Source organism: Mus pahari, chromosome 16 (assembly GCF_900095145.1).
Source record: "Mus pahari chromosome 16, PAHARI_EIJ_v1.1, whole genome shotgun sequence".
In the NCBI taxonomy this organism is placed as follows: Eukaryota; Metazoa; Chordata; class Mammalia; order Rodentia; family Muridae; genus Mus; species Mus pahari.
Genome location: NC_034605.1, coordinates 24,667,211 through 24,680,325, shown reverse-complemented (window position 1 = coordinate 24,680,325; position 13,115 = coordinate 24,667,211). Strand labels below are relative to the sequence as shown.

General features: G+C 39.9%; 1 protein-coding gene across 1 annotated transcript; it reads right to left on the bottom strand.

The window, feature by feature from the left end:
• Window positions 1-4,758: 4,758 nt before the first annotated feature.
• LOC110334159 (olfactory receptor 2B11-like) lies at window positions 4,759-5,802 on the bottom strand. The gene has a single exon (XM_021216021.1). The coding sequence runs from the start codon at window positions 5,786-5,788 to the stop codon at window positions 4,838-4,840; it is 951 nt and encodes a 316-aa protein (XP_021071680.1). The 5' UTR covers window positions 5,789-5,802; the 3' UTR covers window positions 4,759-4,837.
• Between the last annotated feature and the right edge of the window lie 7,313 nt (window positions 5,803-13,115).

Here is a 13,115-nt window from a genome sequence, read left to right as displayed (position 1 = left end):
CACCAGCAGGATCAACTCCAGTAACTTCTATTGGATTCAGAAACAACAGGCTTCAGATCTGGATATTGAAGAATTGTGGCCATGAAAGGCTTAGGTTCACACATGATAGTACATCCCTTTAATCCCAGGAGATAGAGGCAAACATTTCTCTGAGTTCAAGACCAGACTGGTACAGAACAAGTTAGGTCCAGGAGAGGTGGTATGAGCCTTTAATCCCTGCATTCAGGAGTCAGAGCCATGCAGATCTCTGAGTTCAAGGTCAGCCTACATCTTGTTCCAAAAGCAAACAGGAGAAAAGTATCTTCGAGCAGCTAGGAGTCTCAAAGCCCACCCCCACAGTGACACCCGTCCTCCAACAAAGTCACATCTCCTATTAGTGCCACTCCCTGGCCCAAGCATATTCGAACCACCACAGCCTCCAAAAGACCAGGTTGCCTGAAAGCCTGTGAAGGATTTTATTAATTAGTTATAAAAGGTTGAGGACCCAGCCCACTGTGGGTGGTGCCACCCCTGGGCTAGTGGTCCTGTGTTCTATAAGGAAGCAAACTGAGCAAGCCAGGAAGAAGCAGTTAGCAGCACCCTCCATGGCCTCTGCATCAGCTCCTGACTTCAGGTTCCTGTTCTGTTTGAGTTCCTGTCCTGACTTCCTTCAGTGATGGCCTATGATGTGGAAGTGTAAGCCTAATAAACCCTTTCCTCCCTGAGTAGCTTTGACCATGGCGTCCCATCACAGCAATCCCAGTAACCCTGACTAAGATATGTACCAAATATTAATAACACCGATAGAATCAAGAAACCAGACGTGTTAAGCAGTCAGAATTTTATAGTCCTTATAAGCAATAATCAAATATTACTCTATTTTAATTGTTAAAAATGGAAATGAAACTCTCTAAGGAATTACTGCAGAATTAAAAATTTCATTCTTATTAGAAATATACAAGTACTGCTTATTTTTTAAACCTTGCTAGTTGTAGAGTAGGAGATGTTGGACACTAATTTGATTAAGAAACATCAGTACTAGCCGAGCATGGTGGCACAAACCTTTAATTTCAACACTTGGGAGGCAGAGGCAGGCGGATTTCTGAGTTCGAGGCCAGCCTGGTCTACTGAGTGAGTTCCAGGACAGGTAGGTTCTACACAGAGAAACACTGTCTCAAAAACAAACAAACAAAAAAAACAAAACAAAACAAAACAAAAAAACCAAAACAAACAAAAAATCCATCAGTACTGAAGGTATAAAATACCATGAATGTTGTTATTAGAGATTGATGTATTTCATATAAATTTGAATAAAAAGAATTAACCAAAATCTATGGGTATCTCTAACTTGAGTAAATGGGGTTAAAGTTATTTTATTTGTTTAACATCTGAGCATGTTAAACCCCAAAATAGAGTTTATTCAAGAATATTTAACAATCTAAAAGCTAGATTTGGGAGCAGGAGAGCTAGCTCATTGGTTAGAGCACTTATTACTCTTCCAGAGAATCCCAGATTTGATTTCCAGAATACATATGGCACTTAACAGCTACCTGTAATTCCAGTTTCAGAAGACTCCATGCCCTCTTCTGGCATCTGCTGTGGGCACTGCATGAATGTAGTACATAGACATACATGCAGGCAAAACATCCATGTACATAAAATACAAATAATTAAATCTTTTTTTAAAATTTAACTAGATTTTTAAAATTCTAATTATATTGAATAATGGCAAAAACCTTTTTTTTTTATAAAGACTGAAAATTCTTGAGTTTTATAAACATAAAAATTAGTTTCAAGTAATATAGGACTTCTGAATTAATAGTCATAATGAAAAACCATGAGTAATTTTCTCATATTATCCTCCTTTACAACTTCATAAAACCAAAATTAGCATTATTTTATAATTTAAGAATACACCAAGTGAAATATTAAATATCATAAAAATTTTAAATCTAACTATAAAAGAATTTAAGAGACATAAACGTTTAGAGAAACATTCTGTTACTTGGGATACTTGATTACCAGTAGAATTAAAGATGAATATCATCTGGCATCCCTGAAGCATATGTGACCATGTTCTCAGGTGACCTTGGTGTATGTCTGGTATGAGACAATTTATCACCTCAAGTTGTGTAGTTTACGAGTAGATTATCAGTACCTGGATATAGTCCTTTTCCTTCAGTCAAAGTGAAGTCTTTGATATGATGACCATTTTTCCATTTTCTCCCCCCTCTGATTGATTAATTCATTTAGCTATGTTTACCCTCTGAGGAAGATCCTTAACTAATTATGAGTTTTTAATTATCATAGATAAAAGTCTTTTAAAGTGTGTGTTTTTCCTTAACAGAGATGGCTAATACAGTTCATATTTAATATTTTTGTTCAGGATGTCAAGTACTTATTTTGTGAGGAGATAATGATGCTATCCATAATGTAGAAATCTTAACAGAAAGCCAGAGCTTTAACTAATTTTGACAATCTTAGTTAGCCAAACTTTATGAAAATATTTAAATATTTATCCATTGAAATTCGTTACACTCTCAGAAGACACCATGCCCTCTTCTGGCATCTGCTGTGATCTAGCAGCATGTCCCATATAGGAATAATTCTCTAAACAGAATCTTTCTATGGTTAAAGCAATAATTGACTAACCAACGAACAGAAGCTTCATCCAATGAAAAAAACATATAAAATATAAAAACATCAAATCTAATAAAATGTCTTATTTAGTAAAAAGATAAAACAAAGCTCTTAGCTTTTTTGTAAGTCACATTTCCTCACACACACCCCGTTCTGGGTAAGCATTACTAAGAATAGGTCAGCTATTAAGAAAAAAAATCATTGTTGTTGGGCAGTGGTGGCATCCACCTTTAGTCTTAGCAATTTAGGAGGCAAAGGTAGGCAGATCTCTGAGTTCAAGGCCAGACTGGACTAAAGAGTGAGTTTCAGGACATTCAGGGATACACAGAAAAATGTGTCTCAAGAAAAACAAAACAAGACAACCCCCCAAAACAAACAAACACACACACACACACACACACACACACACACACACAGAGAGAGAGAGAGAGAGAGAGAGAGAGAGAGAGAGAGAATCATTGTTGCAATCAGAGAATCACACACATTCACACACACACATAGACACACACACACACACACAAAGTACACACACACAAAGGTAACTATGTCATGGACATTATAATTAGCTTGATTTTGTCATTTTGCAATGTGTGTACATATTGAACTATCACTCTATATACCCTCATTGTGACTAGAGACATTTAAAATAGTGTCTCCCCTGCTGTAACATGTGGACATCACCTATCATAGTAGATATTGATCTGTTTTGTTTCTTCATTTGTTATCTGTTTTGTTTCTTCATTTGTTGTGTTGGAATTGTTACTGTTAGGGTTGAAGACGGGGTGGGGAGTGTTGTGGAGCCAAGGTTGGCCTTGAACTCCTGATTTTTCCTGTGTCTACCTCACAAGCGTTGGGATTCCATCTGTGAGCCACCAAACCTGGCATGATAGTGAAATTTTAAAAGACAATATTTTGCTTTAAGATTCATGTTTCAGGTTAGAATAGATAGTGGGTTTCATGATGTCGTATGTTCTGTGGGGGTAGACAAAGAATTGTACATCCTAGAAAGATGACCCACCCAAAGAAAGCAAGGGAGACTGGAAAGTGAAGTAACAGAAGATGCAGGGGATGCAAGAGGCAAAGGCCATGGAGATAAAAGAGCAGAAAGGACAAACTTTATTCAGATGGGCAAACAGCTGTCATCAAGGGGCTGGGAGGGTCCCCAGAGGTGGAGCTAGGGGCTCTGGCTGGGAGTTTCAGTAGGTTCCCAGGACCCTCCAGCCCTGCTCCCTCATTAGATCTGCTCATTTGCCTGACTGCATCTGCTGACTGCATTAACCACACACCCACGAAGCCATTTTTTTTAATTGGGGGAATATTGCTCCCTGTAGAATCTAAAAAGGCAAGTGGTTCCTCTCCATCCCTGCAAAGCACCTCTCTCTATATCGTCACTCCGCAATAGCATTTTGGCTGTGTAACACTGACTGGAGTGTGGTGCCTGTCAGATCCCAAAGACATCCTCTGCACATTGTTCAGTTGTGGGTCTCTGTGTTAATTGCTGCAAGAAGAAGCTCCTCTGATGAGAGTTGAACAAATGGGCATAGCACCATGTTATTGATATCCTTGTATCGCTGTGTTCACTTAGCATAGTAATAGTGGTAGGTTTTCCCTTAAGCCTATGATCTATCTAGTATCAGACTCTTGATCTCATTAATAGTGTCAGGTATGGGTTCCATCATGGAGTGAGGCCTAAAATCTAATTTAAAAAATAGTTGGTTACTCCCATTAGTGCCACTACTGTACCAGTGTGTTTTTACAGGGAGTTGCTGCTGTAGATTGCAGGTTTTATAGCTTGGTAACATTCATTACTTTTCTCCTCCAGTAGTGTGTCTAGGACCTTCTAACAGTGAAGCTTCTAGTTCAGTGCCAGATCAATTTTTTCATGCTCTATGATGTAATTAAGTGACACCATCACTAACAGGGCCTTACCAAGGATAACCAGCCTTGACAATTACTTGTGATGTTTGAGTGAGTCTAGGGACCCCTTTGGTCAACAACTCATCAAGATGTAACCCATTCCTGGCACTGGAGGTGTGAGGATGGTTTTGATATAAAAATTTCAGCTGGGTGTGGTGATATAAACCTGTAATCCAAGCACTCTAGAAGCGGCAGTATGAGATCACAAATTTTAGGTCAACAACTCCCTCCTTCAGACAAAACAGACTGATGTTTCACGTTATTATCGTTGGACCTTTCCATTCAGAATAAAGAAACATTTTTATATCCCCTTAGTTGAAATGGCCTTCCTCAGAAGTCTCTTCAAAGCTCCTATGACATCTTTGTTCCTCAGAGTGTAGATGAATGGATTAGCCATGGGAGTGATGACACAGTAAAACAGAGTCAAGACCTTGATAAGGTCTTGGGAGCCATCCTCTGAGGGTTGCATGTAGATGTAGATCCCTGGTCCATAAAATAAAGACACCACCAGCAGGTGCGATGAGCAGGTGTTGAAAGCCTTGAGCCTCCCTGCTGCAGAAGGCATTCGAAATACAGTTTGAGCAATGTAACTATAAGATACAAGTATCATAGAAAGGGGACCCATTATGAAAAATGTGGCCACCACTGCTAAAGTAACCTCATTGACTGTGGTGTCCCCACAAGACATCTTAATAAGCCCAGGCAGCTCACAGAAGAAGTGGTCAAGCATCCGGTTCCCACACAGGGGCAACTGTATGGTAAGTGTAGACTGTAGTAGTGAGTTAGCCAGGCCAGTGAACCAAGCAACGCCAGATAGCTGCAGACAGAGCCTGTGGTCCATAATGACAGAGTACCTCAGAGGCTTACACACAGCCACATAGCGATCTAAGGCCATGATACCAAGAAGAACACATTCAGTACAGCCTAGCCAATGAAACACATAGGCCTGGGCCATGCAGCCTATATAAGTGATGTTCTTGTTGGGCCCCTGTAAGTTAAACAACATTCGAGGGACAGTCGTCGTGGTAAAACAGAGATCCAAAAATGAAAGGCTGGTAAGGAAGAAGTACATGGGACTTTGGAGCTGGGAGTCGAGCTGAGAAACCAAAATAATAGCAATGTTTCCCAGCAATGTAAACATGTAGGAGGTCAGGAGGACAAAGAAGAGAGGGAGATCCAGCCATGAGTACTTGGTTAAACCCATAAGAATGAAATCATCTGGGAAATCCCCATTGATAAGCTCCATTGACATTTCAAAGGAGAGAGGTCTGATAAAATCAAGGAAGAAAAGGATGGTTTAAAAAAATTACAACTAGGCAGAAATTATGAAGGTACTAGAAAAAATACACTTATTTTTTTCCCTAGGGAAAGAGCTGGTATATGTCATCCACAGAAATCATATCAAAGTTGTTCTATACAAGGCTTGCTTTCCTCTCTTTACTCCCTTTTAAGGAGAAATTTCTCACTGAGACATCTGAAACACATGCACAAATTAGGATCCAGGCAAAGTGGTAGCTCCTTTCCTCACTTCTTAGAGTTAGGAGAACTTGTCAGTAAAAAAAAAAAAAAAAATCGGAGAAAACTATATATTTCAGTATTCCAACAGACTGTCATCCCAAAAGGATGACATTGTCAAGATGTTAAAACTAGTGGTTGCCAGTGACTGAGAGCGTGAGAATTATCAAGCAATGTGAGTGATAAGTAAGAAAGTCAGTTTTTATTTTTCCACTGCAAGCTCATGGTATTACATTTTTAAAACCTTGACTATGTGCCTTTAATAAAATGGAAAATAGTAAAGACTAGAAAGTGTCAATACTTATAAAATGAAGCACACACCCATGTTTGAAGTAATAAAAACACAACAGTTACCTCCAGGGAAGAATTATTGTAACACCAAAATTTTAGGACAATGAAACTACTCCATCGCTTCTGTGCTCCCAGCTCTCTGTAATGACGGGTATATACCAAGGTGAATTTGTCCAAATGAACAGGATGTAGAATGTCAGAGGTTAATTCTAATGTAAATTCTGGATTTGGAGTAATCAATCCATCAGTGTTGGCTCATTGATTACAACAAACGGTCTTTTGGGGTGGGAAAAAGGAAAACTACACATGCACAGAGGTGGGGAATTATGGGAAATCTCTGTACCTTCGCTCAACTTTTCTATTAACGTAAAATGTCTCTAAAATAAATTTTGAAGAAAAACATTTTGCTTGACCATTGAGAAAGTTTTCATGATAAATAAAAGAGGATTCTTCTTATAATATGCTCAATATGCATAAAAAGCTTAGAGTCAATTAAAAAATAAGCCAGAGAAAGGATAATATATTTGAAAATTAACATAGACATTTCGTAGTTTAGGATAGAGATTTAGATACCACATGTTGGGATTAATTCTAAGAAATTTTAGCCAAAGAAATTACATGTGAATTTTTCATGACAAGAGAGATGTGTTTCAATTTACTGGGTGAGTCTATGGAAGTTGTTTCAATTGTTTTCTTTGTTACATGATCAAAACCTGGTTTTGAAGTGACAGACCTGAATGATGTTGCTAGAATTCCTGTGATGTGTGATAGAGGACCATGGGAGGATTGCAGAACATTTTCATGTCGATTAATCATAATGGACAGGTAATAAGGACAGGGTTACCACAGCCCATGGCTCAATGATTCCCTAAGAAGGAACCTTATCCACAGCCATGACTGTTCCCTAAAAGATCAGGCAGTGTGAATGATGAGTGAGAAAATTGTTTTCATTTTTCCACTGCAAGCTCATGGTATTAGATTTTTAAAATCTTTACTATGTGCCTTTAATAAAATGGAAAATAGCAGAGACTAGAAAGTGTCAATACTTATAAATGATGACCAAAGACTTCAGAAGCACACATCCGTGTTTGAAGTAATGAAAACACAACAGTTACCTGCAGTGAGGGGAAGGGTTTGAGGGAAGCATGCTCAGTTTTATGGCTGATTTTTAGCAACCTGATAAATGTACACCTGTAGATAGCATTATCACAGGTTATAGTGGAAAACCAGGTTGTAAACTCAACTCGAGACCACAATGTAGAAAACCTTGATCACTATGTTAAATGCACTGACCAAACAAATAGGTTTCAGGACAAGAGTGGAGTAGCGCTTAAGAACACTTACTACAGAGGGCGATGAGGAATGGTGGGAGAGAGGAGATGGGAAGCTAGGGGTGAGGTGAGGGCAACCTGCACAGGAATGGCATTAGTGGGCCAGGCAGAGGTGACAGACGGGAACAAGGCATGGCTGTACAACAGAGGAGCTAGAAACCCAAACTTTAATCCAAGCTAGGAGTTGGGAAATTGAATGGACAGAAAGAGAAGGGCATTGGTGTGAACATTGTGTGGGATACATAGCTTAAATCACAAATATCTTTAACAGGCAAATTTTAAGTTTGGCATGCAAGAATCTGCTTGAATGAGTCTCCTGGGGTCTTTTTGCTCTGGGTCAACTTAACCTGCTAGTGATTTGAGAAATCATAAAGTGCCTGAACCTGTGTTTGGGATAGTTAATTACCAAGGCCAGGGACATATGGAGACAAAGACAATGACAAGGGACTGTGTCCAACCAGAGAAGAAACAAGTCATCGAAGGGGACCAGGCATTTGCAAATAAAGTAGAGAAAAAGAGTGACATCCTGCCTTCCCAAAAACATCCTCAAGAATTTGGACTTGTCCATTCATTGCTCACATAATTTGATTCTTGAATTGATCTTCAATGTGTTATATTTTAAAGAATTTGTTCAACCACAACCTCCTTTCTCATTCTTTACAAAAGCTGATATTTCTTTGCTAGAGCAAGAATTCAGTTAGCTGAAATATTGTACTTAGCCTAGCTGATCTTGTGTACCCCAGAACATTCACGTATTCCTCCTCTCAAAACCAAATAAAACTAAACAAAACCCAGGGATATTTAGTCTTGTATTGGTAGAAAGGGAGATCACTAGCACATACCTCTATTTGTTGGGAAATTAAGCAGACATGATCAGCTATAAAAATATAGTTAGGAGAAATGTTGTTGAAGGACCAGATTCCTCAGGTTTAGAGAGATTGAGTCTGATCAGGCTAGGGACCCAAGAAGAGCCTCTAAAGTCTTGATGTGGCAGGTCCTATGACAAAAATATTCTCTCCTGGTTCTAAGGTTGACTCGGGAGAAGATAAAAGCAGCTTTCAGCTAGTGTGGCAGCCCTCCCTGAGAGACTGCTGCTGTGGGTAAGTGAGTCTCCCTGGAGCATCCGGTTTGTCTTTACCACCTTGGCTACAATTAAGGATTGCATCAGATTTTCCATCCACTAATCTCATTTGACTACCAAGGGAGAGAAGAATTTGCTTCCCCAAATTTCAGAAAGCAAACAAATGTATTAATAACAATAATAACAGGCCCCGAGAGATGGCTTAACAGCTTTAAAAAAACCACTTCCTGCCCTTGCAGAGGACCAGAGGTTAATTCCCAGCACTCACATTGGGTGAGCCACAGCTGCCTATAGCTCTATCTCTAGGGATGATTTCTTCTGCCTCCACGGGTACTCATAAGCACATGCACATGCACACTCACATACAATCACACAATAAAGACAGTAACAAGAATAATAGCTTAAAACAACCTACACACTTTACAGGAAGGTCCCTAGTAGCTTAAGCAGGCATTATTATTGTCCTTATCTATAGCCTGAAGCTTGAAGAAATTAAATAGTTTGTTCAGGATTTATAAGATTTTCACATTTTTTTAAAAAGAGTTACTTATTTATTTTATGTAAGTACATTATTGTTGTCTTCAGACACACCAGAAGAGGGCATCAGATCCCATTACAGATGGTTGTGAGCCACCATGTGGTTGCTGGGGATTGAACTCAGGACCTCTAGAAGAGGAGTTGGTGCTCTTAACCACTGAGCCATGTCTCCAGCCAGACTTTTGCATTTTTTCAATTCAAAATACTAAATGAAAGTTTTGCAAACAGAGCACAGGTATACTCTCTTAGGTCCGTAGTGTACAGAGAACAGGTGGAGATTGTGTTTATTCAAGCTCACCGTAGTTGAGATTTATATCATTTGTTTTAACTGCCTTAAAAACATTAAGATTCTCTTTTTATTTCCTCCATGAGCTGGTACAGTTCCAACCTATCTCTAGCTCTTGGAAAACTTTTCAAGATTAAATTGCTCCACAGAACGAGGTAGAAGACAGACAGCAACTCTTAAAAATGGTTAAAAACCCTTGCCCCACCCCTTCTGGAACACCTGGGCTGCCCTTCCAAGTTTATTCGATGGCTCCTGACCAAGTTGCTCAGAGCTGTATGTCAAACGGTTCGTTCTCCTTTTTTTTTTTTGTGTTGAGTCTGGCTTTGAACTGACCATATGGCTGAAGATGACCTCTAACTCTGAGCCTTCGGCCTCCAGCGCCCAAGTGCTGGGATTACGGGAGTGTACCACCACACCCATTCCATTCCCCACTTCTACTTTTGAATCTGAAGAACTGGAGGATGAGCAGACAATATCCACAGAAGAAACAATATAATACAGCTTAAGAAATGAAGAAATTGTATGTTCTTACAAGTCCCTCCCTCCCTCCCTTCCATTCTAGTTTGTTTTTGTATTTTAAGATAGGGTCTCATGGAGCCCAGGCTGGCCTCCATCACACTATGTAGTAAGAGTCTAGGAGTCCGGCTTCTCTTCCTTCCTCCTCCCAAGTGCTTGGATCACAGGCATGAATCACCATTCCTGGCTTGATCTGTTTCTTCTTCATAGAGAACCTCTTACATAGATATCTGAGGTTTTATTTTATATTTTCCTCCTTCAGGAGTAAATGGAATTAAGCAACACTTTACTAGGCTGGTTCTCTTCTTCTTCAGAAGAAATATCAAAACTATTTTAGGACCCTTCAGGCAGAAAAGGCTACGGTTTGAGACTAGTCTAAGTTACTAAATTTTGTTTTACTTCATGACTATAAACATCATGCTTGACTCTAAAGAAATAGAAGACAAGAAGATCATGGGTTCCAAAATGTGTAGTCTTGGATTTGAAATTGAACTTGACCACTCACTATGTTACAGTGAACATCACTAAACCTGTATCTTCATCCTCAAAATGCAGATTGCACTATCTATTTGATAGGATAATTGGGTTAATTGAGATTCTATATGGAAAAATTTGGGTATGATGAATTCCAGTAAATAACTGCTTCTGTCTGTGATGATGGGAGAGATATAATTCATGAGTCAGTGCAGAGCGCTGTTGGGTGTAATTCATGAGTCAGTACACAGCACTGCTGGTATAATGTCTTAGTCAGGGTTTTACTAGTGTGAACAGACATCATGACCAAGGCAACTCTTATAAGACAACATTTAATTGGAGCTGGCTTACAGGTTCAGAGTTTCAGTCCATTATCATCAAGGCAGAAACATGGCAGCATCCAGGCAGGCATGGTGCAGGAGGAGCTGAGAGTTCTGCATCTTTGTCTGAAGGCTGCTAGCAGAATACTGATTTCCAGGCAGCTAGGACAAGGGTCTTAAAGCCCATGCCCATGGTGACACACCTACTCCAACAGGGCCACTCCCTGGGCCAAGCATATACAAACCATCACAGTGTAGTTCGTGAGCCATTGCGCACCACTGTCGGTGGAGTACATGAGTTAGTACCATTGTTGTTGGTGTAGTTCATGAGTTAGTACAATTGCTGTTGGTATAATTTATGTCTCAGTACACAGTGCTAATAGTACAGGCAGGCCTCACTTTAAGATCATTGTCCTATTCACAGTTACAGCAGTGTTTTGCAAAGTCACTTGCCCATGGCACTTAGAGTGCTTACTAAAATACACATTTCTGGAACACTGACCAAATAAAATTAGAATTTCTGAGTGTATTTTAACTAGTTCCCTAGGCAATTCAAGTGAGAGTCACTACATTAGAGAAGCAGACCGCATTTTCAACTGCAGAACAAAAGTTTGTATTCCATTGGGGTTAATTTATTTTAGCCCCTTGAGGACTAAAAGCCTTCTCTGAAGACTCAAGGCGGTATATAAACAGATATAAATGACTGTTGTTAAAATTTAGTAATTCTGGCTGAGAGGGGTGGCAAAGACCTTTAATCCCAGCACTTGGGAGGCAGAAGCAAGCAGATCTCTGAGTTTGAGGTCAGCCCGATCTACAAAGAGGGAGAACTCCAGGATGGACAGAACTACACACATAGAGAAACCCTGGCTTGACAAACAAAACAAACATTTGGCAATACCTGGAAAATTATATGCAAAACAGATAACACAATGCTGGATTATCTAGCATCAATAACAAATTACACTGGAGTCCAGGAAAAGACTTAAAACACTAGGGACATTTGTTTTTCTCCCTCTACAAAGAAGAAAGGACAAAGAAGCTAGGCTACTATGTAACAAAGCAAATCTGGAAAGACCAAGTTACCCACTTATGTGTATGATGGAATAGTGCAGAGAGCCAAGTACTAGTCAGATCTTGCTATTTGTCTATTGGCTTTAATAAAGATCTGACGGTCAATAGCTGAAGCAGGAAGGGAGAACAGAGTTTCTGGGCAAAGAGAGAGGATCTCTGGGGAAGTAGGCAGGTGCCAGATATTCACCAGCGGCACTAGAAGAAACAGAGGACAGAGAGAGGTAAACAACCAGTCATGTGGCAGGTCATGGACAAGATTACCTTAGATGAGCTAGCTGAGAGGTAGCTCAAGCTAAAGGCCTAAGCTTAAAACATGTAAGTCTCTGTGTTTTTATGTATATAGCTGGCAGATCTGTAAAAGTTCTGAGGTAAGAAATCTATGCGGAAGGCCTTCAGTAAATGTTATAAGGCAACAGGTGTGGCTCTCTCACAAAATTATGACATTATATTTATTCAGATTCTGAATCGCCAATGTGTTCTCATTCATGAGTTCTGCATCTATGGTGCACCAACCTTATACTGAGTGGAGACTCTACTGGGAAGTCCCAGTGAGTTTATCTTCCTCTGTGTGGTACAGGGTGGTGGGCCTCTTTAATGCGTAGGTCCAACGAGTGAGTACAGAGATGCCCTTTAAAACATGCAAAGGTTTGAATGAGCTTTGCAGTCAACTGAGTAAGATGTAAAGAACCAAAGGGTTGAGCCAAGCATGGTGGCACTGTGCCCTTATTTCCATCACTTGGTACACAGAGGAAGATAGAGTTCAAGGCAGCCCGGCCTATAAAGCAAGTTCCAGGCCAGTCAGGGGTACACAGAAGTGTGGCCCCTGCTATGTGCAGCCAAAGGGTGGGTGATTATTCCCCCATTGCCCTTGGAGTAGACTAAGCAGCTACAGCCAACCTCATCAAGCTTATCAAAGGTAAGAAAATGCATAGAGGGCCCATAAAAGGACCGCAGGATATGACAACCAAACAGCTGATGCGCATGTTCATGTGGTATTAGACCAGAGGTACAGTTCAAAGGGAGGTACAGTTCAAATTCAGATAGAAACAGATTCCACTTTAATTTCATGAGTCATAATTGTGACTAAAACATCCAACAAAGCAAAGCAACGTAGGGAACACATACATACATACATACATACATACACATACATACAT